General features: G+C 38.8%; 1 protein-coding gene across 5 annotated transcripts in view; it reads right to left on the reverse strand.

Annotated features, from left to right (window-relative positions):
• The window catches only part of SUN1 (Sad1 and UNC84 domain containing 1), a 27557-nt gene extending 672 nt beyond the window's left edge, over positions 1 to 26885 (reverse strand). The window contains exons 1-23 of one of the 5 annotated variants that reach the window (XM_031056520.1): positions 26722 to 26885; positions 22056 to 22152; positions 16329 to 16520; positions 15806 to 15996; positions 14676 to 14702; positions 14391 to 14585; positions 12609 to 12731; positions 11565 to 11648; positions 11139 to 11249; positions 9609 to 9707; positions 8886 to 8979; positions 8712 to 8770; positions 7441 to 7586; positions 7066 to 7290; positions 6477 to 6563; positions 6056 to 6099; positions 5016 to 5151; positions 4211 to 4465; positions 3593 to 3677; positions 3072 to 3187; positions 2422 to 2589; positions 1519 to 1611; positions 1 to 1097 (exon numbers count right to left, since the gene is read on the reverse strand). The exon at positions 1 to 1097 is cut by the window's left edge and continues 672 nt beyond it. In XM_031056520.1, coding sequence (XP_030912380.1) covers positions 984 to 1097; positions 1519 to 1611; positions 2422 to 2589; positions 3072 to 3187; positions 3593 to 3677; positions 4211 to 4465; positions 5016 to 5151; positions 6056 to 6099; positions 6477 to 6563; positions 7066 to 7290; positions 7441 to 7586; positions 8712 to 8770; positions 8886 to 8979; positions 9609 to 9707; positions 11139 to 11249; positions 11565 to 11648; positions 12609 to 12731; positions 14391 to 14585; positions 14676 to 14702; positions 15806 to 15996; positions 16329 to 16520; positions 22056 to 22132 — 2721 coding nt within the window. In that variant the 5' untranslated portion in view covers positions 22133 to 22152; positions 26722 to 26885 and the 3' untranslated portion in view covers positions 1 to 983. Of the gene's footprint in view, positions 1098 to 1518; positions 1612 to 2421; positions 2590 to 3071; positions 3188 to 3592; positions 3678 to 4210; positions 4466 to 5015; positions 5152 to 6055; positions 6100 to 6476; positions 6564 to 7065; positions 7291 to 7440; positions 7587 to 8711; positions 8771 to 8885; positions 8980 to 9608; positions 9708 to 11138; positions 11250 to 11564; positions 11649 to 12608; positions 12732 to 14390; positions 14586 to 14675; positions 14703 to 15805; positions 15997 to 16328; positions 16521 to 22055; positions 22153 to 26640 lie in introns of all 5 variants that reach the window. The other 4 variants (XM_031056521.1, XM_031056523.1, XM_031056522.1 and 1 more) reach the window with 4 other exon arrangements.
• Positions 26886 to 26915: the final 30 nt, after the last annotated feature.

Consider the following 26915-nt stretch of genomic DNA (forward strand, 5'->3'; position numbering starts at 1 on the left):
GTGTTTGCACACAGCAGCGCTGAGCTCGAGTCCCTCTGGTAACTGTGACGCCGCGAGAATTGCTTCAGGCTTGTTTTCCACACACCGAATTCTCACAGTACAAATGGAGAATAACAATCAACCAGTCTAAGGAAATCTTGTCCCACTTTGGACAAACTAAGGTAGTGCAGCTGCTGTACAGCAGTGTTTACTGAGCAATTCAGCAGGCTTATCAGCTCCGAGCCAGTCAGTCAGTACATCAAGGTCGATGTGGGATTGACACTAAAAAAAGAACAAACTGGCCAAGTTGCCATGGTAAAAACCCTTAAAATAACTTTAAGTAACTGAAGTTATCCCTGACTTTTAGAGCAATTCACGGCCACAAATTACAGTAAAGCATTCTCAGTCGCTGGTGTTGAAACTGGTTTTGGTTGTGTTAGCTTTCCCTGACAGTAGTATTTATTATATTCAACATGTAGCAAAGAAGCCCTTTTGGATCCACCAAAAAGGTTAAAACCAACTGTCAACTGAAGGACACCTTTAGCCACAGTCAGTGTTCAAAATGTACCACAGTTTTTGGCTTATGGTGCCAAGCTAGCAAAAGTATGCAGTTAAGTCCTGGATTAAAAAAGAACAGATTCCTAGTTGCAGAAAGTGTGGTTTATTCTTTTTAAAAAAACCTATACATTCATTTGTAATAAAACGTGTGTCACCTGTTTGTCAACTGGGCTTTATGAACCAGAGCTGTTTGCATGCATTATTTCTCTCAGCATGGACACAGAAATATGAAGCAAACTGGCAATTACAAGCTGAGCCTTAGAGTAAATTAAAATTGGGGTTTATACATTTCTGCTGACAGTCTTCTGCCTTTATCAGAGGATCAATAGTTCTGCAGTGTGCATCTTGCATCCTCGTCCTTTACAGATTCCAGTGTTGTAGGCTTCCCAGTATATACAGATTAGGAACAAAATGTACAAAGCAGCCACCCCCAGCTGTAGTGTGGATTACTGGGCAGGTTTCCCGTGCACTCTGAACCGATAAAGGCAGGTGTACTCCACATGGCCCCAGTTAGAGAAAATCCTCAGCTCCACTATTTGGAATGCGTCTTCATTTTTCTCCTGGAGAAGGGAAAAGCAAACACACAAATCAGTGTCAGGGTTCTGGCACAAACAGCTGCAACTGAAGCTTTCTTAGTTATTAATGACTATTGGTACTTGCAGGAACCTAAGCTATGCCTTGGGAATTTTCTGTTCCTTTGAGAACCTCCCTTGCCTTACAATTATTTGAAAGTCTGAAGCAGCATGGAACACTCTCCCCATGTTTAGCAACTTTCCTCCATCTGTGTCCATATAGCAACAAGCCTTCCTCCCCTCTCATCTATTCAGGCCATGGGTTTGAGGCACAGGTAGATTCTACCTCAGCTTCTACAGTGCCCACATGAGAACAAGGCCTTTTCCCTTCACTGCTCTTTGCACACAAGTGTAGAAAATGAAAAAGTAGCTTTCTCGTGACACTTTAAATCTTATAATCCAGACTTACCATCACTGGAAACATCTGCAGCGGTTCTCCATCTTGATCATAGACATACTCTCCTAGAAGTTTGCCTTCTTCTTGATATTCATCATCCAGACCCTGTAACAACAGCATAAGGATTTTTTCTTCCATCAAATTTCCAATCAAACCCAAACTAGAAGCATGCCTACACAGAGCATCAAGAGACAGCACTTGAAGGTCTAAGAAGCCAGGATCACAATGTTTCCCATTGTAATTTAAAGTTCAAGCACAGCTCTGTATTCCTGCCCTGTAAATAGCTGTGCTGTTTACATGTTTTCATGGTCAAACCCTTTAATTTTCATGGCTAAACCCTTATCACAGTGTACAATATAAACTGTTCAGGACAGTGAGAGAACACCAAGGCTGAAGTCAAGATTCAGATGCTTGCAGGTGACTCTTTAAGCATTTAGAAAAACCTGACAAAAAGTTCTCAGATATCATAACTGCTCTCTGATATACCCTGTGGTCTGTTCTGTTCTGAAATCCTGCCTACACAACTGTGGTGCTGGGGAAAATGAACTAAAAAAATTATTTAAGGCACATCACAGTTAAGGTGCAGAGACAAAATGGGAGGGATAGTGGGTGGAGAGAGGAAGAATAGGAAGGAGGATGAAACAAAATGTATGAAAAAACTAGATCAAATAAAAAACATCATCTCCCTCCAGAAGTGTTTACTACTGTATAGAGCAAGAGTAAATAGCTCACCCAAAATTAGTTGCAACATTTGTTATTCATAATCTCAAAGCTCACAAATAAAAACAATTTTTAAGAGCAATGAGTGAAACAATTTATCATCTTAGCTGTCCTTCCTCAAGTTACTCGCCTCCAAGGTATGTAACACAAATATTCTGTGTTCAGACATCAACTCAAAATCAGAGACAGACTTACATATACTGCAAAATTCCTAGGAGCACTGGTGATATTTCCTGTTGGTGAAAGAGTTTTTGGTATGTGTTCCAATGTAAAGGCAGTTGGATAGATCTTCATGGAAAGTCTCACCACAAGGTAGCCCTGTGATCCTTTGAAAGCCCAGCAGTTCCCTGGATACATGTCCGGCTGCACACAAGGAAGGTGGAGAGAACAAGATGGGACACAACAATAAAAACAATGTTGCAGTGTTTTCTAGTTTATTGCAATAAAGAGTTGTAATGAATTTTGAGTTCTCAGGGACAGTCTTAAACAGTAAGGTGCAGAAATAATCTCCTTGGTGGAACTCTTCAGGAAGGCAGCACACCCACCTGAGCTACCAGTGGTGTTCTGAAGACCTGCCTTGAGATGAGTGCTCAGCAGGACCCCTCCCAGCCCTCCCACTCTGCACAAGCCCAGTGCACCACCCAAGCTTCCTGTGACTCTCAGTTTTGCTAGACTAGGACTTCAGCTGTGCCCAGAGACTGCCAGAAGAATCCCACTCTTAGAAACATAGCTCCAAGTACCTGTGCCCCAATATATTGCAGAGATACACCCAGCACCCAAAGAGCCACCCAAACCACTCCACACAAAATAACATTGCTGCATCTGTTTACTTGGCCTTTAATTACCTGAATCACCACTCTGGGAGACTGAGAGTAGTACCACAGAGGAATTCCAAAGAGGCTAATTAATGCTGTCTTGGTCTCATAGGTTTCAGAACAGCGAGTACTCAGAATGCTGCCACCTCAAAAAAGACACATCAGGTTAGCAGAAATAGAAGTTTTCAAGAAGGAATGAGCAATTAAGACAGATTTATATAAAGCTTAATGAATACCAGATTAAAGATGTTAAGATCTAATAACTTTCTGTGGATACAATGCTTCTATCACATACAATGTTATTTTAAGAACAGGTTAAAGGTTTTTTATTTCTTTCTTATTCAGTTTTAGACATATTGAGAACTATTCTATTCATGTCCATGCACACCTAGGCTGATGTACAGGCCTGTAAACACCATCACAGATTGCAATGATCTGATGATCAGGCAATACACAAAAATGCCCTACTAAGCTTTACTCGTCATTTTAATATTTCTAGTAAATACTACTAAAAGCATGAATAGTCAAATGGTGTTTCCTCTACTATTTACCTCCAGATTCCAAGGCGAAATCCACCATCCCAGTCTTGTCTTGAGAGTAGAGCTTCAGTGCATTATTTACAATAATCTGTGCTTGCTAGAGGTGTACACATACAAGAGAATGGAAAGAAAATATTTTAATAAGATCGAGCAATAAAATAATTGATATTTATCTATTTGTGAAGTTGCAGGCATCTTTTGGAGATGCTGCACTTCATCACAAGTCCTTGAAAGCCTCTGTCAAGACAGAGGTCACTTCTAATAGATGGTTGTCTGCCTTAAAATACAAGTTTATACTGCATCTTGACTGCTGGTTTGTTTCATTTTTAAAATCTGCATTCCCTTCTTCCCAAGACCTTGAGCTGCATTTCTTTGGTGTACTTGTTTCTTGGGAATTCAATTTTCAAGACAGCACACTTTAAAAAAAAACACAAGTGTTGACAACAGGCAACAATCAATGCTGCAAGAATACACTCGATAAAGCATTTTCTGCAGTTCTCATTTCAACTGATGTTCCTGACATCTCTTAAAATCATTAACATTTATGTTGACAGACATGCTCAGCAAAATGCCCATGAAAGAACTCTTACCAGTTTTAGTTGAATTTTTGAGGCATTAAAACTCACTCACCGCTTCTGTGATTCCAGAAATCCCTGCATTAGTCACAGCACTTGTAACTACTTCAGATGTTACTTTTTGGTTTGTTACAGACATATGGAGAGTAATATTTTTGAGGATCTGCAACTCAAGATCCCGCAGCACAGTCTGTAGATCGCTTTTGCTCACAAAATTGGAGGTAAGCCACTGGAGAAGTGATTCAGGCAAGTCTTCTTGTTGATCACCAAAAAGCAATAGCTTGACAGATTCCTTGACCTGGGCATCTACCTAGTGGAAGCCATTAATAATTACAATTATTAGTTTTTATAAATATATATAAAATATACAACAGGTACAATAGTTAGACCTTTATCACAAGTCATTATTTAGGTAAAAGTTGATAATCCCATCTCAGTATTGCTGTATTTTGTTGGCTACATTCCAGTCAGACCTTTTAAAAAAGGCTTCAAAAGAACTTAGGCACGATTTTTTAGAAAGAACTCAGGTAACAAACTTAATTTGCTTTTACATGAGTTTCTTTTACATATTTCCATGGATTAGCAAAATACATCAACAAAGTACTGTGCAGAGAACGGCTACTATGTCATAACTTCCAAGCAAATCCCTGCCATTGCAGAAAACAAGCAATAAACTCCTCTCCAGCAAAGTGTTAGGCACTAGTGGAAAAATTCACAGTAACCCTACATACAACACTGTCATTATTTAAGAATAATACTACCCCCGTGTTACTGACTGCAGTGCATTTCAAGAAAATTAGTGAACAAAACCAAGTAATATCAAATTTTACTGGGACAGTTAGAGAAGTTGCAGAACCTACTTTTTCATGAATGACATCCATTTTCTCGCAACTCGTCTTCACACTTTCCCCAGATAACAGCTCTGATTTCATAGAAGCCAGCTCTAGTTCTAGCTTTTTAATTTTGGACATAAGTAGACTGTATTGATCATCATCTCTGACAAAAACAAGGAGTCAATTATTAGGAAAGAGTAGTTGGAATCATTCCATCAACTTCCAAAGGTGTGAGAATATACTTGTCTAATACAAAGTGCTCTTCTAGTTCAATTGTTCACCACAATACACACACTGAACTTGCACTTGTAACATACTGTTACTTAAGGCATACTTAGAATTAATATAGTCAAAGTAAAGTATTTTGATGTAATGGAAAAATCCAGCAGTGATGACTTCAGATTATCACCAGGCTGACAAGTTAATAACTCAAACATATACAGATCTGGGGGAATTTAAGGGCTTCTGGCAAACCAGTCAAACCTTGTGTGAGGTTGTCACTGGTTAAAGTGAGTCTCAGGCTACCTCAATCAAACCAGAGTAACTCCAGAGGCAGTGTTGAGTTACAAATAGCCACTCATATATGACCAGTACAGATCAGTGTCCTGTGAATGCTATGGAAAAAGATCTCAACTATCATTCTAAAGCCCTTTTACATTTAATTCTAATTTAAATAGCAATTCAGCAAATAAGCAAAAAAAAGAGACAAAATTTAGAATTGATACAGTTCAAGAATTTAAATACAAAGCTCATCAAAAGCAGTCACTGTATATTTCACTAAGTGATCTGAAGGAAAACTAATGCATTTATAAGATTATGAGAAGTCCCTCATTCTCCTATACTATATAAATAGCTTTCTCTAATGAAAGTGTAGTTGTAGGGTTGCCCCCACACTGGAGTAGGGTCCTGTGCTGATGTTCAGCACCACAGTGGAAATCCAGTACAAGACAGAAGTGCTCTTGCTGACAATACAACCTCGCAGGGTCAGTTAACTGACACAAGATAAGGATCACTGTCAGCTGGCATCAGGAGTGAAAAAGCAAAATGTATTTGAAAAGTGCTTATACCTGACTGATTTTGATTTGGCTAGATCGAACTCCTTCTGGATGTCCTACAAAATACAAAAGTTAAGTTTTAACATATTACAAAGAAATTCAAGTGAAAGAAAGAGAAAAAAGAATGTTATATGAAAGTAAATTTTAGCACCATCTGTATGGGACTGCATACACAATTATGTTTGTGCCTCTGTATAACAAGGTTTTATTCCAAATAGAACCTGCCTCAATGATCAGGGGAATAATTTTTAAACTTTGGAATGTAACCCTCTCCAAGAACAGGGAACCAAAATACAAACAAGTTATGAGACTTAGGGAACTGTAATAGCCACAGTAAAGGAAACTGCTGTTTGGAACAGCAAATTTTAAAAAATCAGTATGTTTTATCAACAGGTTACAATTAGAACAAGTCAGCAAAGCTCACTGTCAATACCTTGGATTCAGCTGAGAGTTTTCTAAGAAGTTCTTCCAGCGTCTGGATGCGCAACTCATGTTCTTTGTGTAAAGCCAGGAAATCAGTCTTAAAAAACAGAGAAGAAAAAGGGGGTGTATTTTGTTTTGGAGTACAAATACAATAATTGATATTTTCTGCAAAGTGCACTTTTCATTCTGTTCTGTGAATATTTAAGTGATTTATCCTGCAGGTAGTGTGAGACATTACAGAATCTGTAATAAACACAGAAGTCTGATTTAGCTGCAGTAGGGGTTATATACAGGAAGTTTACCACAAAATCCCTGCTTTGTCACTAGTCCTTCCTATAGTCTTCTTTATCTGTATAGAAACAGGATCAATCCAGCAGCTTTTCAGCAATGTAGGACTCTACTTTAAGCAACCTGTCTGGAATTAATCCTTTGTCACCAATAACAAAGGAGGAACAAATGCCCACAACTACTCCCTGGCCCTTAGTACCTACTGATTATTTATAGAGCAGATAAAGAATCCTCCAGTCAAATCGCTCACAATCTGCATTTATATAACAGAACAATCTGTATCAGGAAACATCAATAACTGACTGTCTTACCTTTTCCTCCAATTTCATATCTTTAATATATTGACTCATTACGTTTTTTATTAAATTCAATGTTTCACTTCTGTCACTCATTGTGGCAACCTGATCTTGAAGATTCTGGAGCAGGCTCATCACTTTGTTGTATTCTTTGTTTCGGTCATGGCATCTGTCAGACACGAAGGCCATTTGCTTTTCCAGCTCACTTATACGACCAAAGTCAAAGATATTTATGGTATCCTAAAATGTAAAGATAATGCTTTAATGTATAAAATTCAACTTATCTACATTGCTCTTGTGCAACAAGTAGTTATTACAAAATACTGAAGACATGAAAGTTAAGAGATCTTAAAATATATGCAAGTTCTTCCCTAGACTGTTCTCCCTTACCTTTGGAGGTTGCACAGAATGAAAAGAGTCATCTTGTGGTTCAGGAACAGGAACAGAATCATCTGTTCTCTGAATTGTGCCAATTCTTGTCCAGTTCAATGGAGGTAATAATGAAATGAAGCCATTAAGCCCCCAGAACCACAAACCTAGAACAGAAACAAAAAGCAATGTGTGTTCAAAAGAATTCTCCATTCTGACTGCTCATACCTACAAATGGTCTGCTTGGTAGCTGTGAAGGACACACCAAACAAACATCATCACAAGCCAGATTTAAAATTTTTTAATCAAGTACTCAAGAATATTAGAGAACATTCATCAGTCCCACTCACAGAATTGTGAGGCAGGCAACTTGCACTTTCATATATCATGGTACAAGCCTAAACTCATACTACTGCTTCCCAGGCACCTTGCTCGCCTTTGCTGATTAAGACAGGCCACATTTTCTGAAGGCAGATATAAATGCTGCTCTATATCTCCACGGAAAATATGTTGCATGATATACTTACTACATATCACATTGCATAAGAGCTAATAAAAGTTGGAAGAAACTTAGGCTTCCATGGAAATAAAACAGCACTTCACAACATTACACTTATTTTGGCAATATCTTAGTGGGAAGTAGCAGCATGTTCTACACAGGGTAAATTCTTTCCTTGTCCACCCTTATACAGAGGACTTTAAATCTCCACTGTAATTTTCCAAGAAGCTTCATCTTCTCCACAAAATAGCTGCAAGTTTTTAAGATTCACAAAGACATGATACTGCTTTTCAGAAATGGCCCAGCACTTCTAGTAAATACTTCAATTTGTTTCATTTCAGTTGACAGCTGGCTGAACACTGTCTACTAATCACTCTAAAGTCAGCTGTATCTTAAGCAACTAAAGCAGGATCTAGAGCAAAGGAAAGACTTTGGATGAATTGGTAAAAACTTAACCACACTTCTATGGAGACTGACAAAGGAATCAGTACCCAGCCTACTCCTTCATTGCTACTCCTATGAAAGGAGGTAAAGAAAAAAAGGACTTCAGTGCATTTACTTATTCAACCACTCTTTCTAAAGAGCTCTATGCAATTAAATCAAGGATATTGCTTTTGTGACAAAGGTAAAAGCCTGCTGACTTGTCAGTACCCTGGAAGCCTGAATTACTGCCCTGTTCACAAACTTGCTCTTTTTCAGTTCTGCATCTTCTTCATAAATCAACTCAAAATGCTATTTTGGAGCAGCTGTAGTACACACACTGATTTGTGTTGTAAGTGGACAATTGACCTACCTAGTAGAAACAGGAGTGGGATAAGAAACAATAACCACCTGTAGTTCTTTGGAAGGCATCTAGAGAAAGAGAGCACAGTTTACAAGAAAGAACACATTTACCATAATTCATTGATTTATATTACAACTGGGTAAATAACTTGCTCACAAAACAATAATTTCAAAGGATACACACCTTCTTACAAGAAACACCTTGAGCAAAGACATCAGAGTAACAAGTTGATACCACCCAGTTCTAAGCAACCTGAACATGCCAGAAGCTGCCCTCCCTAGAAGACAAAAGGTGGGAGTGTGAAATGTAGTTACTGCAGCACATGTTCAAAGAAACCAAGCAGAGGGACATGCAGCTGTGGCCAGCAAAGCTTTGCAGAGTGGAGAAATGCATGAATAAGGCAATGCATGCAGCTTACTGACATCTAGATACCACAAGTATGACAGCATTGTACTAACAACTACTCAACAAGGTCAACAGCCATGCAAAGAGATGAAATGCTCATTTGTTATGGCAATGCTACCTCACTGGAAATTCAGTATCAATGTCTGAGCACAACTTATCACACACTGGAGACCTCAGTATGCTCCAGGAAACACACAGATTAGCAGCAGCAGTTTTTGGTAAGAGGAATACCAATATAGCAATTGACTGCCAAACCAAACACACCCCATTATTCTTGACACCCCATATTCACACACTCATTCCCTCTGGTTAGTCTCCTGTAACGCCTGTGAACAGAAACACACCCTCTCATTAAGCATATTTTGGTCAATAAAGCAGCACATGCATTTCAAGACACAAAAGCATAAGCACAGCTGAATTAGTGCAAGCCCCTGCAGTCCCCTAATTTGCCAAAAGGAACAGGCAATGCACACACACACACACAGAGATTAGAATAGTAACCTGGAGAGAGAATGGCCAGCCAAAGTAGAGACAACACCTTCTGCGACACAAGCCATCCCGTGGCTCCCGCTGTTCGCAACACGTGAAGCACAAAGTAACCTGGATTATAACAAATGCACTCCATGTGGTAACAGACAAAAGTATCCTGAATTATAACAAATGAACTCCGTGTGGTAACACACACAAAGGAGCTGCACGTTCTCTTCACTACACACAGTGAAACAGTCAGTCCCCAGCCCATCACATGTTCTGCAGAATTTTAAACTGTACCTTTCAGTAATCTCAAACTTGGTTCTTCACTACTTTAAAGCAAAGCAAGCCACTAATAAATATGAAGTCAAGTAAAACCAAGACAGTTTAGAAACTGAATTCTCATGGACAGAGATAAACAGACTGAACACCACCTGTGCAGTTAGAATATCACTTTTCCAAAATCGAAGTTTATATTTTGTAACAAGTTTATCTAACAATGCCATGCAAAGTGTAGCAGAGAATAGCAAGAGTACTACCACAAAAACAAGCTTTAAGCACATCATTACTTTAAAAGCATCTTATTTGTTCAAAATTATACATCAAGTTCATTATCTGGGTTACTGTGCAGAAGTGAGAACAATTAAAAATTTAAAATTCCAGTGATGTCTAAAAAATATTGATAAATAATAGAAAGTGTTCCCACTTAGAAGTTGCAAGCAGTAAATTTACATTAAGCTGAGTGTTCAGTAAGATAGTTCTGTATCTCTTAAAGAGAACAAAACTACCACCAACCTCCCCATCCAATGCACTATAATAAAATGCTGTAACTTAAAGCCTGCTGAGGCCAACAAATACTATGTCCAAGACTAGGACCAATCTTTCTACAGAACAAACTACACCATATATGTTTAGAAAATAAACCTACATTCTTAGATTAGCAGATATGCCTGGGTTAATCTGAGGGATTATAGATATACCAACCCAATGTTTTGCAAATCATTTAGGTGACTGAAGTGTCTCAAATCATTTTCCTTTGCTGAATAAAGAGCACTCAACAGATCCTTGATGCCTCTGTCATTCAAGCTAGGGAACGCTCATCTCACAGGGTAGATTCTATCCCTATACAAGATTCCTGTAAAAATTGACTATCACTAGAACAAAAATAAAATGTTAAAACCCCTTTATTCAAATAATCTGCATACCAGTATCTCATACCTTGTTTTCTTTTAAAGTCAGCTTTTCAACCTAGCAAGCATACAGATCTCCCCAAAGTGCAATAAATTAATCTGACTTGTTTCTTCTAACAGATGAGGTGCACATCACTCTACACCTTGTTTTCCCTAACAGGTAAGCAGCCTGCCAAGCTTGTACAAAAGCCAAAATCAGAGCAAGAATTCAGACAGAAGAGGTGTTAAAGAAGTTAGTTGTCTAGGCACTTTACATTTCTACCCTACTTTGATAGATGAAGGAAGGAAAAAAAGCCCAAACACAAAACGTGTGATTAACATTGTGAGATTGCGATGCAAAATAAAAGCAAACAAAAATATCCAAGTCAACCTGCAGAAGAAAAGGTGTGCCAAATGGTCCTTGCTACCCTTTTAGTCCATGAGGACTGCATGTGGTCTGTGGTGTACATTTCAAGATGTTTCTTCCCTTTACAGTCATCACCTGTTGGTTGTGGTAACAGTTGATTAATGGGATAAAGCCAGGATCAAGTCAAGATCTGTTACAAAATAACCTGAACAAGTCTATCTCACATCATCAGTCATCAACCCAAAAACTGCTAAGCAAACTTCAGGGAAGGAAACTTGCTGGGGGAAATACTACAGTACACCAGGGGATCACCATCCCCCCCACACTTAAGTTGCAAACCAAATATTTACTTTGTAGCTCCCACAGTGTCAGGGGCTGTGTGATGCCGCTATTACAGCAACCACCTGGTGTAGAGCCCAGGACTGAGACTACATCAATCACTGTACTTACATATTGACTCCTCATTCACACCAAGGTGACGATCTTCTCTGTAGAACTCCTTTACATTCATGCTTCCACAGTAGTCTGAGTGAGCTGCAACACATCCAAAAAGCACACACAGATTCTGATTATCAAATTCAAAGCCTTTCATAGACACAGATTTTAGCTAAACTGGCTTGGTTCACTAATTAAGTCAGATTACTCTAAGGAAACCTGAAAAATTATTGAGGAAGAAGGCTACTCTGTGTAATCTTCTTCCTTCTTTAAATATCAAGGGGCCTCTTAGTTCAAAGAAATCCTTCTGCTTCTTTTCAGATAGCAAAGTTTGTAAAAAGAAAAAACCAACAAATAAACAACCCCTCATCAAGTAAGTCCCTGTTCCCAACATTCCATCAAATGGGTCAGCCATTCATTGCATATTTGTGCTGATTTTAACAAACTTGTTACAAGAAGGAGAAGAAAGCATTAGGAATTATAAGGCTCTGAGCAGAGAGAAGGAGGAGAGCAAAGTTCTACTCACATGCAGAAATCAGTTCCCTTCTGCCTATGGCAATTTAACTTCACTTGTAGAGCAGGTATTATAGAAGAGAAAGCACCAAAGAAGAAATGAATATTTTCAGGGAAAACAAGATGTGCTCTAAAGTAGTGCAGAGTGATGAGAACAGTTTGAGTTTTGCAAGACAGATCTAAATGAGCTTTAAGTGCACAGTAGGTTTAAGGGTGATAAAAGAGAATGAAAGACATTGAAAAATTAGAATTTGACACTATCACCACAGTTTTTAAAAATCAACTTAAGTTTCTCAAGTCAAAAATTACTCTCTACCACTTCCTAATAAAATCAGCATGTGGATCTCATATAAGGGAATCTTGATACTTTCAAAACAGGAAAGGTATGAAAAGTGCAGCACGAGTGAAATAAAAACTGAGAAAGACAGGAGCCAGCCAAAAGACTATAGAAGAAGAACACCATAGTGCCAAAGATGAAGTCCAGAAGAAACCTAATACACACACTCTGTCTTTGTTTGCAGACCAAGGAAGACAACTGAAAAGTACCTTTATATTCATAACCCAGCTTCAGCAAAACCATTTGAAAGAGTTGCACTAATAGTGATGCAAAGGATGCTGCAGTATTTTTGACCAATCGTAGAATCTTACTCATGTAGAAATATGTTCCTCCTATTGAAAAAAACAGTGTGAATACAAATTATTCATCCACAGAAATATGTACTTCTGTTCTCTGGTCACCATTAGCTTGTGAAAGAGTGAGGACAAAGCAGGGAAAGCCTTTGTTTAGCTAAGAGTATGACACTTCAGAAAGTGTGGTTTGAAAAGTCTGGGTGTATTAGATATTGCATGAAATCTTTGGTAAGAATTACACACCCAGGATAATGACTTCAAGGCAAAATGTATAACTTCAGCAAGAACAGCTTTGCTTAGTGACAGTGCAGAACTCTAAAGAGCAATGAATTCCTTGCTTATGGAACTCAGGATTCCTCACTGAGGTGAACTGCTGATCCTGATTTTGGGGTCACAGTTCCAAAGAGACACTAAAGTGTTATTCTGGATTTGAAGGAGTGAGGACTGCCCACCATCTTCCCTGCTGTGACATCAGAAGAAGTTCCTACAGAGGTCTGCCTGAAGTGCTAGAGACACACCCTCCTCCAGAGCCAAAATCCACCACTGCCACTGTGCTGGACTCAGCCACATCCCAAAAAGCTGCCATGACTGTGTGCTTTTCCCCACCCTCACATCCCCAAAGTTTGACTCAAACCCCTAGATTAAAGTTCAAAGGAATGTACAAAGATGAGGAAAACTCTTGTGTGAATATAAACTCAGAAGTACAGAAAGAGTTTTCATGCAGTGCCACTTTAAGTAGTTGACTGTTCAAGTCAAAAGAATTCCACCCTGTGCTACACACTAAATAAAAAGAAATACTTAAGTATTTGAAGTCATATCATATAGCTCAAACAGACTAATTCCTTTTTCTTGTACTGAAAACAAACTTCATTCAAGACTTAACAAACCCACAAAATTCCACAACTGGCTCCTTTCTCATTCAAGGTCATTAAGGAAACAAATCCTTTGTGGTAAGTGAGGACTACCAGTAATCAGGAAACTCCAGGTGCAAGAGGCAGGCAGACATGGGCCAGACAATGAGGAAAACAATCCACTGAATGGAGACTGTCTTGGAAAGGCAGAATCTCATTTATACAGACTCAATTTTTCAAGCTGTAGGAATGTAGTCACTAGAGTGACTATTTTGAATCAGTTTTTCCCTTTGGAGTTCAATTTTTCATGTAGTTGAGGTTTAGCTTTTAGAAACACTATAAAAAACTGCAAGGTTAAAAGAGGAGGAAAAAAGGAAGCAGAAAGTAGAAAGCCCTCTCAGAGACTCCCTTGATAACAAAAGCAGTGCAAAGTAACAATTCTGCTCAACCTTGGAAGTTCAAATCACATGAGGGACAAAAAATTGTAAACCAAAAAGCACAGGAAGTCTGTATCTTTGAAACCATGACCAAATATTTCATAGGCAGAGCCACACAGATCTGATGTCAGATTAGGAGACTTATAAAATTATTTGGCCAGCCAGCACTGATTGTAACTTAAGATACCAGGGCATTTGAATTTTGTAATTGTTTGATTTCTACAGCAGCACTGAAAATCAGTAGATTATTATATATGAGAATCTCACAAGTACATAAAATTTCAACTGATACAGAAAAAGGTATTTCAAATAAAGCTGATCTCTAGAATTTGGTTACTGGCAAGTTCATCAGGGTTGGACAGATGCTTAAATAACACCGTAGAAATGAAACACGAGAGAAAGTAACTTACTAGATGCATGTTTCTGGCTCCTGTCCCTAGTGTAGATCCTGGAAGATGGCACATGGGAAGCTGAGTAGGCAGTGAGGACCTCCTTCCTCTCTGACAGCATGCTGCAGTCACTGCACGTGTAGCCGTTCAGCGTGGGCTGCAGCTCTGGGGCTGCAATGCCCCCGTTCCCCTGCAGCAGCAGCGTGGTGTCACTGCCTGGAACACAGCACAACACCCATGGCAGCACTGCCAGCACCAGGCCTGTCACACAGAAACCATGTGCAAGGAAAAGCAAACTGCACTTACCTTTGGGGTCACCTTCTTCATCAAGGCCTGCAAACGAAAAAAAAGAAGAAATTGGTCCCAAATATAAGAAAGACCTGAATTGAATTACAATATCTGACAAACTCAAGTTAGAAGTTGCACTAATTTTAAGACTTCAAACAAAGTCTCTTCATGGTTAGCATTTAATGTATTTTGTAGCCCATCAGAGAAACATCTATCCAGACCTTACTGGAGTAGGGTAATAGTTGTGAAAATCATCCCACCACAGAAGGGGCAGGCAAAGCAACATGAATGCCAACTGCACCTTGACTTAGCTCCCACAAGAAGTTAAAGCAGCTAATTATAAGCTTACAAGGTTTCTGCTGCTTGGTAACTACTTTGATACTACTGTATTTAAAATTCTGTTTTAAGAGCCAGGTTATCTAACATTTAGAATGGGTTCTACCAAGATCGATACAATTCTTCCCACTAGGACTCTGGGAAGGTCACAAGTATTCTGACTGGAAACAAAGAGTCTGAATTGGGAGATAGAACAAATTGCTGAGCTGGTTGTCCACAATGCTTCACACAGACAATACTTTATATAGACAACTCTCATATTTTATCTTCATTGAAGAGAAAAGGTTCCAGGAAAATCTATTTCAGTATAGTTAAAAAGCCAAACCAGCCAGCCACATACAAAAAACCTTTTGGGAAATTCTGAAATGCCACTAATTTGAAACTTTCATCTCAAGGTATGTTAAAAAGAAACACATTTCTGCCTACAAACAAGTAAGACAATGCTTTTCCTTTGACTTTTCAAAAACAAGTTATATGTTTATCATTCTTTCAACACAGAACTCAGTGTACATTTTGAAGAAAGCAAACACAGGAGATAATTACAGCATTGCATCACAGAAGTGTTTATGTTTGTTGGCATATTAACTTGACTGCAAATGTCTTGACATTAACCATGCCAGTAAATTAAATTTACACTCTGGACCATGTATTTCCAGTGGGCATCTTAGCAAGTAGCCCCCTACAGATGAAGTGCAAATGCACACATGTTTGGGGATAGGATGGACAACAGGTGATGTAAAGATCATACATTTATACACACCAAACCAAACAGTTTGCACAGTTTGATACAAGCAGTAGCAATTATTGCCTACCCCAGAAATGATCAACTTCTGTCTGTTCCCGAATCAGAGACTCATCCAATATAGTGGATATCATTGATGTATCACTGGCATGGCTATTGAAACTGCTCTGGCTAAAAATAGATGAGCTGGACAGATTTTTCCTTGGCACATGTCTTCCACTGCCAGACTGCTTGCTCATACTTCTGCGTTGCTTTACCACCCTAGGAAACAAAGGCAAGTAAGACACAGCACTAAAGACACATATTTCTGTTATTCTCTCACTTTATTAAAAAATGAATAAACAGTCATTTCAACACTGATGTGACTAAACAGAGAAAACAAGATTTAAAAGGAAGTCCTTGCCTTCAAGCATCTATAATTTGACAAAAATGTTTGTAAAAAATTGTCATTGCAAACCACATACTGAACATAAATTTCAGAGTACGGCAGCAAACACCAAGAACAAAAAATAAGACCTGTAGGCAACCTTTCTGCATTATTGTGTTCAAGCAGTAAGACTCAGGATTTACTAGTGATGACTAAAAATGCTTACTTAGACTGATCCCTGAAGGACATGTTTCCAGCATAAGAGCTGTCGTGAAGGGAATCACTCTGTCCATCATCTGATCTACTGTATCCTCCAGCAGCCAACCGTAAACTACGCCGAGACATTCTGGGTGAATCAAACACTGGATCTATTTTGTTCTCAGTCTCAAAATCCAAAGCAGATGAAGAATAACTTGAACTGCAGTAAAATAAGAACAGCAAAGTTACTGGGAGAATTTTCAACCTGGTAACAAACAGGTTTTTCAAGCTAGTCCAAGTTTCCATTAAATGCAGTTTATTTGGGGTTATGGTACAATCCCCACAAGATATACCAAATAACCCAAATAATTTAGATATATGTAGATATTCAGAGTTCTCCTAGGCAATTCATATTAGCAGTTCTGCAACTGAAAGCAAATCACAGAAAGAAACAATCACCATCCACATATGAAGTTTAGCCAGAGCAAGCACTCATTGTTTTGGGACCAATTTGAGAGTGGAAGCAATTAATGACACAGTTTCTTCACCATGCCTAGAAGCAAATTAAAAACGACACACTCCAAGTTGCAAGGCAAAGATTAATTTTCAGTCTAAGTTTATTTTTGTCAATTTTCTGTTTGCCAAGTCCTTGTTTTGAGAACTGAAGATCCATATGCCACATTACCCTGAATTTCTACCTCTCAACAAGGAGGAACTTCCTCCCTTTAAGATACTTAAAGACTTCCCTACTTCGGCTATTTCAGTTTAACAACCATCACGTGGTTTAAAAACATTTCCTAATCAAATGCAAACCATTAGAAATACTTAACTCAGAATTGACAAAAAATGTTTAGAGACTTTGATTTGTTTTTCTCCACAGAGGCAAGTTCACACATAGATAGCCTTCATGTTGTTACCCCAGGAACTCCACATTTCAGCATGTGATTCTCTCAGAGCCTCCATGAAAACTTACAGTGAAGACAAAGCAGCAACACAAGGCAAACACAAACAGATTAAGCTGAGGAGCCTGTAAGAAGTACATTAACCAAAGCAGAAGTTCAGCCTAAAGCAGAATTGTCATACTTCCAACCAAAGGAAGCATTCAGTTATGTAAGTGAGCAGAGGCTGCTGGCACAGGGCACTGCACAGGTCAGGTTCTAGAACTGCTCAGCTCTGTGACCCACAGCATCCAAATGCTGAGTGCTCTGCGCCAGCTTTCATAAGGACTCTGTCCCTTCTTGAGCACAGGGATATACAGAGATGTAACAGCACTTCAGTACTCCTGGAGGCTTTGTTTGGTTTTTTAAAAGAAGAGATAAGCAAAGAATTGTTAATGACAGCAGCTCTTTCTCCCCAAACAAAAACAAACAAGCAAATTAGATCTGAATGAGTAGATTCTACTGTGCAATCTGTATTTGAAATTGAAGCTTTCCCTTTAAAAATGCATACAAATAGCTACTATAAAATGTACTTGTGTGAAAATGACCTAATGGAAATAGTTTTCTCACACCATTATTAAAGATCTCATAACATCACAAAGTAATAATATGGTAGTATTGTACTGCTTCAGCATAGAATTAAGTTAGCACCAGAAGGTCTTGAAGCTACACTTACAAATGAAGTAATTCTGACAAGGTGGTGCTTTTGAAATCAGTTTCTTCATTGCTCCTCAATATAAAGAAAAGTATGTAAGATGGGGCTGTCAGAGCATGTCAACTGCACTTCTTTTGGCTAAAAAACCCAGACAACACACTGCTGGAAAATATCTCATGGCTCCAAAACCAGCTGGGCATTCAGCCCAAAAGATCAGACCAGAGTCCGTCCAAAGCAGCTACTTCTATGTCCCAGAGTAGCACAGATTTGATGGCAGGGCTTTGGTTCCGTGTGCTGGATCTCACTGGTCTGCCCTGATAAGGCTGGCACGTGCAGTGCAACCCTGTGCAAGGCAGGAGAGAGCCTCAGCACAACTTAACAAACCCAGCATATATACTAAATACATTAGGCTTGTTAATCCTGGCTTTCATTTGGCCAGAAGAGGGAGAAGAAATAACATGTTTTCTCATGTGCTCCACCAATTGTAGACTAAAGAGTTTAATTTTTAGTTTTCAAAAATGCTAAACAAAAATTACTCATACTCTGACAGATATGAAAAGAGAATATGGGTTAAATGTGGCTCCTCCTGCTGTTATTCTGAGAGGGTCAGTGCCACAACAGTTTCCTATTGAGTCCCTCCCTAAACAGTTGTTTCAGAACTCAGTTTTGCTATTTACATTTGCCACTATGCATTTGTTTTTCTTCATCTTCACCCCACGTTTCTTACAGATACTCAATTCACAAGAACACAAAGTACACAGAACAAGCTGACAGCTGTGACCAGCCTCAATTTGTTTCTGTTTGTGAACACTTGCTGTTACCAAGTATCTCAATGAGCATTTATATCAATGTGGGTTGAATAAATAGTTTGAATTTGAGCTCTACTATCTAAAAACACCCAACAGATCATCATGGAATCTTTTTAACAAAAGGGGCTTGTCTCTCACTTATGCAGGGTAATAATTCTCTTCACATTATCAGTTATCTGGCAGCAGGACAGTACCTAGGAGTCTCCTAACTTGCCATTTCACTTCCCATGCTTTGGAATGCAGCCTTTTTTCTTCCACAGAAAAGACCACAGTAAAACCACAGCCTTTCCTTTCAAGGGCCAGAAATGAACCTGTACATTGATGCCCTCCTACGCAATATGTCCAGCTAACCAAGAAACACCTAAAGGTGGGATGCAATTAGCCTACACTCCTGCATAACCTCTGCTAACAGTGAGGACTGGTTCCCTCCCCCAGCAAACAGCTCCCATGGCTGTTGGCAGAGCTGGTGACTGGATCTAATCTTCTTGATACTTCTTCACATGAGCTTCTAGAGAGTAAGAATGACTTCAGCAGGTTATTTTTCAAGTAAGTAGAACGAGAATGAGGTCTGCCAATTTTAGCATGCCTATAGCTTGTCTGAAGGACCTGAAGTGTCATTTATTTATAAATATTCTTTGAAATGAAATGGGCAGTGGTGGTCTTGACTATTCAGGATAACAGGCACATGCAATACACATAGAAAACTACAACTGAACAGACATCTCCTAACATGGACAGACATATAGTCAATACAAAAACATTCACAGGCTTTCTAACCAGGGGGCATTACTTACATTAAGTGACCAAGGACACTACCTTGAATTGTTTAGTAATTTCTTCAGTCAGACCCAGAACATACTTAAAAACCTCAAAGGATTTTATTCAATTACTCTGCAGAAAATTGCATCTCAGTTGAATGCTCTGACACAGAAAACCAAATTCTTATTGATTTAACCCATATTTGTGAAGAAGTGTTAAAGCCACCCAAACTGACAACACAATTCAAAAGATGATGGTGACTAAAAAGAAAGATCAGTCATAAGAGTGGGGTGTAAATTGCATGTTGACAGGTGGGTGAGATTCACAAGTTTGACTTGCATTTGGAGGAGGATAAAGATTATTTAGGTATATCAGTAAATGTTTTTCTGATTTGGGCTGGAGGAGTAGAAGCACAAAGTAGAAGCACTACAGCTATGAACACACAGTGATTCCAGTGAGTATTAATATAAGTTCTATTAATAAATCATAGCCAACTCTATTAATAGCTTTGTGGTATCAAACTTCACTGTACTGCTTTCTGCAGGGCTACATCCCAAGCCAATTTCTTTAAAGAAAAGATTCCGTAAAGATTGAATTGTCAAAGGCAGAATAAATCAGATTAGAATATAAGCAAAACAAACACAGGTGAGCGGTAAGAAGGAACAAATTTCAACGTGAAAATATTTCTGATTAGCAATTTCCTCAGATCTTCAAATATTGCTTAACCCAGAGTAGGAAGAGCTACAATAATAGATGTCATTCTGCACATATGGAGCAAGCAGAGGCACAGCAAGAGTCTGCACTCAGCACAGACTGTGGTTTACTCTCTTGACACCCTGAAAGCAGTGTCATGTCAGAGTACCAAGTAGTGTGCTCCCACTATTTTAACATTTGGGGCTTCACACAATTTTAAAGAAAGAGCTTTCCAATCCTTCTTTTCTACATAAGGAAGAGTTACAATTAATCAATTTCAGCCTAGTTTAACTATACTGGCCTTCATTAATTCAGCTATTAAACTTCATCTTACCCAGCTCTATCCATTTCTATGGATATGCCTAATAGTTTAACACAGTGAAATGGCAAGCTGGAAAGTTTCAGCACACACACCCCCCTCACAACTTCAAAGTTGTTTGCAAAAGCAGTCTTCATTTATGCAGCAAGACAAACGTTCAGTTGTCCCCTAAATAAACCCCACTAAAGTTATAATTAAATATCCTCCAGATGTCCAATAGGATTTATCATTCTGCATGTTCCTTTCTACTTGCCCACTGTTTCACTGGTTGAGAATTTTGCACAAGAATACCACAGGAGTTTAACCTGTCAGGAGTTACAATATTTCAGCCAATCTCTAAGGTACATTTGCAACACAAAGGTAACTAAACTCAGTAATACAGAAGTGAAACTGCTGCTGGATACAAGGCATGTAGATCACCTTTCATTGCCCAGCATGCTTTTCTTGAAATTAGAAAACCCACCTGTATATAACCAACATTTTACCAATAGTTTTTTGTAAAATTCAGGAAAAATTACAACTGAATTGATGCAACACAAAACATGTCACATTTTGCAACACTACTGATATTAGGCTATGGCTTAAAAAAATATAAAAGCCATGATCCCAAACAGAAAATGTAAATGTACAGTTTTGGAGCACACAAAAGAAGAGAATTAACTCAGTAATCTCTTAATGCTTCAGTTTTGCCTACTTCTGTTTTATTGGCAAGTAGCCAAGTATTCTCCTATCTCTAGAATGGATTTTAATAACAACACATAATAATGATGTACAGAGGGAATAGAAAAGCAAATCTCATACTGCATCCTAACAAACAATAAATTTTTAAAACTTAAAATTAGCTAAATCAATAACTCAGATCACAGATATACTTTGAAGCAGGTATATATCTCAACAGCAGGAAAAGCTCAATAGATTAGAACAGCAACAATCTGCTACACTGATAGTAAAAAACTCAAAATAGGCATCACAACACTTATTCTGAATACATAATACAAAAATTACCAAACACTACAGTTAGTTTCTAGAAAACTGAATTGATTTTAGTGAAACAAAGATACAAGGAAAAAACAAGATCATTAGAAGATACAAAAAAAGATACAAGGAAAAGCAAGTTCATTAGAACACAGATTTTACATTCACCCAACAAGCAGCTTTGCTAAAAGAAGTAATCAATATTTTCCCTCCAGCCAAGTCCCACACTAGCAGCAATGAGTGTGCAAAAATCAGTGGCTTAAAGTGAAAGTGGTCCCAAGTCACAAAAGAAAGCACACACCGAAGTTACAAGACATGAAACATCGAAGAATTTTGAGGACGTATTTATAGAAATCCAACAGCAGTTGTAACTAGGCGGACACAAGTTATTCATAGCAACTAATAAACATTGAGTCATTATCTTAGTCATTGTCCTGTTAGTTCAACGTTTTCTTTCCTCCAGTTAGGACACAGCACTTGTTTTCAAACCAGATTAGAAAAACCTTACTTCTTCAAAGAAGTCAGCTACTTACCATGAAAGCTCAACTCTCCAGATTAGCAACATTCAGAAGAGACAGTTTGGCTACAAGAAGAAAAGGGTTCTCACCTGAGTGCATATGTATAGCCAGTGTTCTCTGGCAGACATTGGGGAGGGGTGTACGTGTGTAGACGTGAAAAGTCCATGTTGACAGTTTCAAATCATACTGTAAAAGGTGAAAATAAAGCAATGCAATGACTTAAAATTACATCAAGTCAATCAAGGAGCCCTTGCACTGTTCAGCCTGTGTTATTAAGCATTGAATAAAAGAGCTATTACCAGAAACACGGAGCTCTCAGTAGTGGAGTAGTATTGCTGCTAGTGCCAGGTATCCCTTATCATTACTACAGGAAGCTCAGGGTATTTCTGGCTGTGACCTTCTTTATGATACCCTACTTTCAGCTGTTTCCAAGTTCTCTGGCTCAGTTATGAGCCAAACTCTTATCACAACCAAATTACAACACTTCCACAGGAACTGTGTTATGCTGGTATCCCTTAAAGAAGCTAAGTATAAAAATCTAAAGAACCACGCAGCCATGGTTCAGAGATCTCCTCAAAATGTGTTTTGCTTTGAGTGCCCTCTGAGCAAAGCACAGGCTGCTCTGTGCACCAGCTGAGGATAATGCAGATGAAACTTGAGAAGTTTTTACATATAGTCAAATCATTTTATTCTAGCACTTTTGAATACCATCCCCTAAGCAGTGAGGGAGTATCCTTCATTTCACATAATTTATTCCTGTCATTAAAACCACTGAATACACACCCTAGCAAAAGAGCCAACTGCAAAGTGACTCATAGGTTAGAATTAGGCACATTTTCCAGAGTGCCATACACTTCCAAAAAAACAAACCCAAAGCCAAAACTACCAAATCAAAACCACCCAAGTAACATTTGTAAAACTTTCCATGGCGTCTTTGAAAGCTATTATAGCTTTCAGAAGAAAATAAAAACTGTTGTTGTCATATCAACAAACTTGCAGAGATGCATGGGTGACTACTTGTGGTACTATGAACAACTTGACTTTCAATTTCAAAGTATTGGCAAAAACCCTTCAGCCTTCCTTAGTTTTATTAGCCAAATAAAATTTTTAATTTTGCAGAAAAGATTCTTGGATGAAAGCTTATTTGTAGTTAACAAATAGGGATTTGGCTATTCTGGATTTGCACGGTTAGCAAGGCAGAATCCTGGCTACTGGCAGATTATCTATGGCTCCTGTTTCAACAGCAGTAAAAGATATTCCACACATCTATGATGACATATCTGAACCAGGATAAAAATATCCCCAGCTAGTTTTCATAATCATAACATCAACAAGCATCTCATTTTGGAGATGTACTTTCCTATGCTGAAATAAGGTTTTATTTTGTACAGCTACATATGCATAAGAAATGAGGACAAAAAGCAGGTACAGGTAAAAGCAGCTCAAAAGCAATCTGTACACGTAACATTAAAATGCTCTTAGTCGGTCTACCTGTAGCCTCCAAATCCTGAGGTCAGTAAGGCAGGAGGGCATTCCCATGACTACTGAAGACTTAAAAATATTAAAACTTCTGGGCCTAAGCATTGTAGCTTCCTGAATCCAAGCACCTCCCATGCAAAGTGAAGTTAATGAAAAAAAAAGCCTCCTGCTATTTACTTTTTTTTTTGTATTATAGAAAACACATTTCCATTAAGTGATCCTCTACATTCACTTCATTTGCCCCAGAGCCATAATGGTTTCACTAACTTGTATATAAATTTATTGTTTGTTTACAGGAAGCTTAAATCAGTAGTGCGGAAGTATTAGCAAAGCAGCCTCATTCTTTTGCTAGAATGAGCAGCAAATTCTGTTGGAATATGTAACAACTGCTGCCTTACTTTATCAACAAACAGGAGCTCAATTTAGCACATAGGAAATGGGGACCAGAAAGCAAGGGCTCGCCAGGAACAGAAGTGGAAACATTGTGAATTTCAAGATGAGGGATGCTGATAATATCAGAGAGCACTTGTATTAAAAAATAGCAAAACAGGTTTTTCAGACATATGCCTACTGAAGCTGAAAACTATGATTAAGGTTGATCTGTTTGAATTGGTTCATGCCAATAAAGATTTTTAACCCTCAAGGTAGAAAAACCTTGTTCAGTTTCTGCTGGAGTTGATGTGCGTGCTTAGCACGCATCACTTCATCATAAAAACTATTTTTTAACTGGCAACTCAGTAGCTAATCCTTCTGACACCCAACAGTATTTTCCCACATGGAAAGCTCAGCTATGCCAGTGAGCTCTGAGCAGCTCCCCAGCTCCTCCCTGTCTGCATTGCCCATATGGGCAGGGCAACGGCCGAGTTTGAAAAACAACATGTTGGTTGAGTTTCTTCCCTATTCTTTTCCCCTTCACCAACAGTTCTCTCTCTACTTGAATTCTGAATAAATCAAATGCTAGAACATAAATAGTATTTCTTATTTGATAAGGTTTAATTGTACCATTAAGTTATTATGGATAAAATATGTGCTTGACAAAGGCAGTGCAAACTGCAAAGCCTCGAAGGTACTTAGGCGTAGGTCTATTAATAGCTGGGTTTCATAGCACCCAGCTCTCCAGTGAGGATATCAGGTTTGCCATCTAAACACCACACTTAGAAATCACTCTTGGAAGATTTAGGGGCTTGGTTTGATTCACTGCTTGTCTGATGCTCTAAAATTAATTCTGACTCAGGAGGTGAAATCTCTACTCAATTTTTCAAAGCAACAAAACAGGCTTAACTGACTTAAAAAGCACTTGAAAGTCATCTTCAGAGATGACCACCACCATTTGCAAAAATGGGCATCTAGAATTTACTATGAAACTGGATTTTTTTTGAAGCCTGACTTTACTTCAACAGCTTAATCTTAGTTACTCACCTCTTCAAAACAAATTATCAACTCAATTTATTTAGAAATATTCTACATCTGTATTACAAAACAGACACAGGGTGGGCGGAGGACATTGACTCACTCTAATTTGTTCACTTGTGTTTAACAGCACTCCACCTTTCATGTATAATCTTTCTTCTGACTTATGAAACTTTCATACACAACTGGAACAGAAAGAGACATGCTAATAAAATATTTTGAAAATCTTAAATCACAAAACTTGGCAGAGAACCTGAGAGCTAAGCACTGTACTTAGTTTCAGTTTAAACACTTCTGGGTGCCCAACACCTTTCTGCTTTAGGTACCACAGATCTGTCTGGATCCAGTTTCATGCAGACTTTCAGTCTCAGCTTTGTTGCAGATTACCAGGCCCAAACTCTAAAATAGCCTTTTTCCCTTTTGTAGAAGCCCATAAACATCTACTTCTAATACTAAGGTATGTATAGTGCAAGAACAAAGCCTGTAGTTGTATAAAAGCCCAGTAATAAGAACACTTTGATAAGACAGCCCACAGTGAATTACAGGGAAGCACCCAGTTCCACTGGAATGCCTCAGCTTACAAGCCAACTTCCATGCTCCTGCAGAGGGGACAGCTGGACTATTTGGCTTTTTTTGGGAAGCAGACACAACAGTCATCCTAAGCATCATCTCCCCCTTGCAATTAAACTGAATCTGTGTTACAATAAATCAGCACAGCAGAAGGGAGGGAGAAGACAGATTGTGACTCTGTCAGAACACAAGGAAGCTCAGGAACTCCTGTAATCAGTGCAGCAGAATTTACCTGCACACAAGTCCTTGGCTGTCTCCTAAGGACTTTGAAGCTTCTGAGTGACATGAGGCTGCACTACTAGTTCAAAAAAAGCTTATCTGACACTCACTGTCACAATCAGCCAGCCTTAACAAAGTCCTAGCACCATGGCAGCAAGCTTCCTGGCTTCCAGGAAAGATGATGAAATGCTCCACGAGAGGCCTTTTTGCACAGAAGCATCACAAGGCAGGGGGAGCAGCACCAAACACTGACCGTGCACTACAAACACATCACAGGGACAGACACAAACCCTCACTGATGGCTTTTGGGATACCCAGACTTTTACCAACATACTGTCCAGGCAGTTCCTCATGAAACCCTTTGTAAAAAAGGAAGTGGTAAATTGTCATTTCACAAAAGGGACCCTGGCAGAGTAGAAATATTCACCAAAGTCTGTTAGACAATGAGAAAATTCCCAAGACAGCATGTCTTATTTTTTATGTTACAAGGGATAAAAACCTATACAATAAAGTCTTAGATATTGGTAGCACTGCTTCAAATAGAACCTTTACTATCCTTACATTTTAAAGCCAAGTAAGTTTAAGCCACTATGATTTAACACATTTGATGCCACACATGTAAACAGATTTAGGCAAACTATCAATAACAATGAAACTGGAACATGCAAACTCCATCAGTTTCTGAGAGCAACCCATTTTTTACTTGTAATTTCAATTTTTAATTCATTCTATTATTCAGAATAACCAATAAAATCACTGTTTTTGGTTAAAGAACGCAAATTCCTAAGTATATATACTCCACAAAGGATGTTTCACCATAGCGAGTTAATTACTTGTTTAAACAGGCTGAAGAGCAAAGAGCTCCAAGCTAAATCAACATTTTATTAAAACACACATTCACAAAACATTATTATTCCTTTAAAAGAGCAACCCGAAAGCAAACAAACAAAAAACCCCCCACAAGTAACAAAACCGATATTTGACACTGGACGTTACCATTGAGCATTATGGCACAGATCCCCAAACACAGGTGCAAAACCCAGGTTCATCACAACACTGCACGTTCACATTGTGTACCTCTCGAAACGCCTTTTAAAGGGAGGGCTGACAAAAACCAGCCCCGCATTCAGGCGCGGTGAAAGCAGCAGCGTGCCGGTTCATTGTTTACACGCAGGGCCCCGCACAGCGGCTCAGAGCCCGGCCCGCTCGGGCCCGCTCGCACCGGGGCCTGGCCGGGCCCTGCGGCCCCGCTCCGCCACCCGCCCGGCCCG

This window comes from Geospiza fortis, unplaced genomic scaffold, assembly GCF_000277835.1.
Source record: "Geospiza fortis unplaced genomic scaffold, GeoFor_1.0 scaffold237, whole genome shotgun sequence".
NCBI lineage: Eukaryota > Metazoa > Chordata > Aves > Passeriformes > Thraupidae > Geospiza > Geospiza fortis.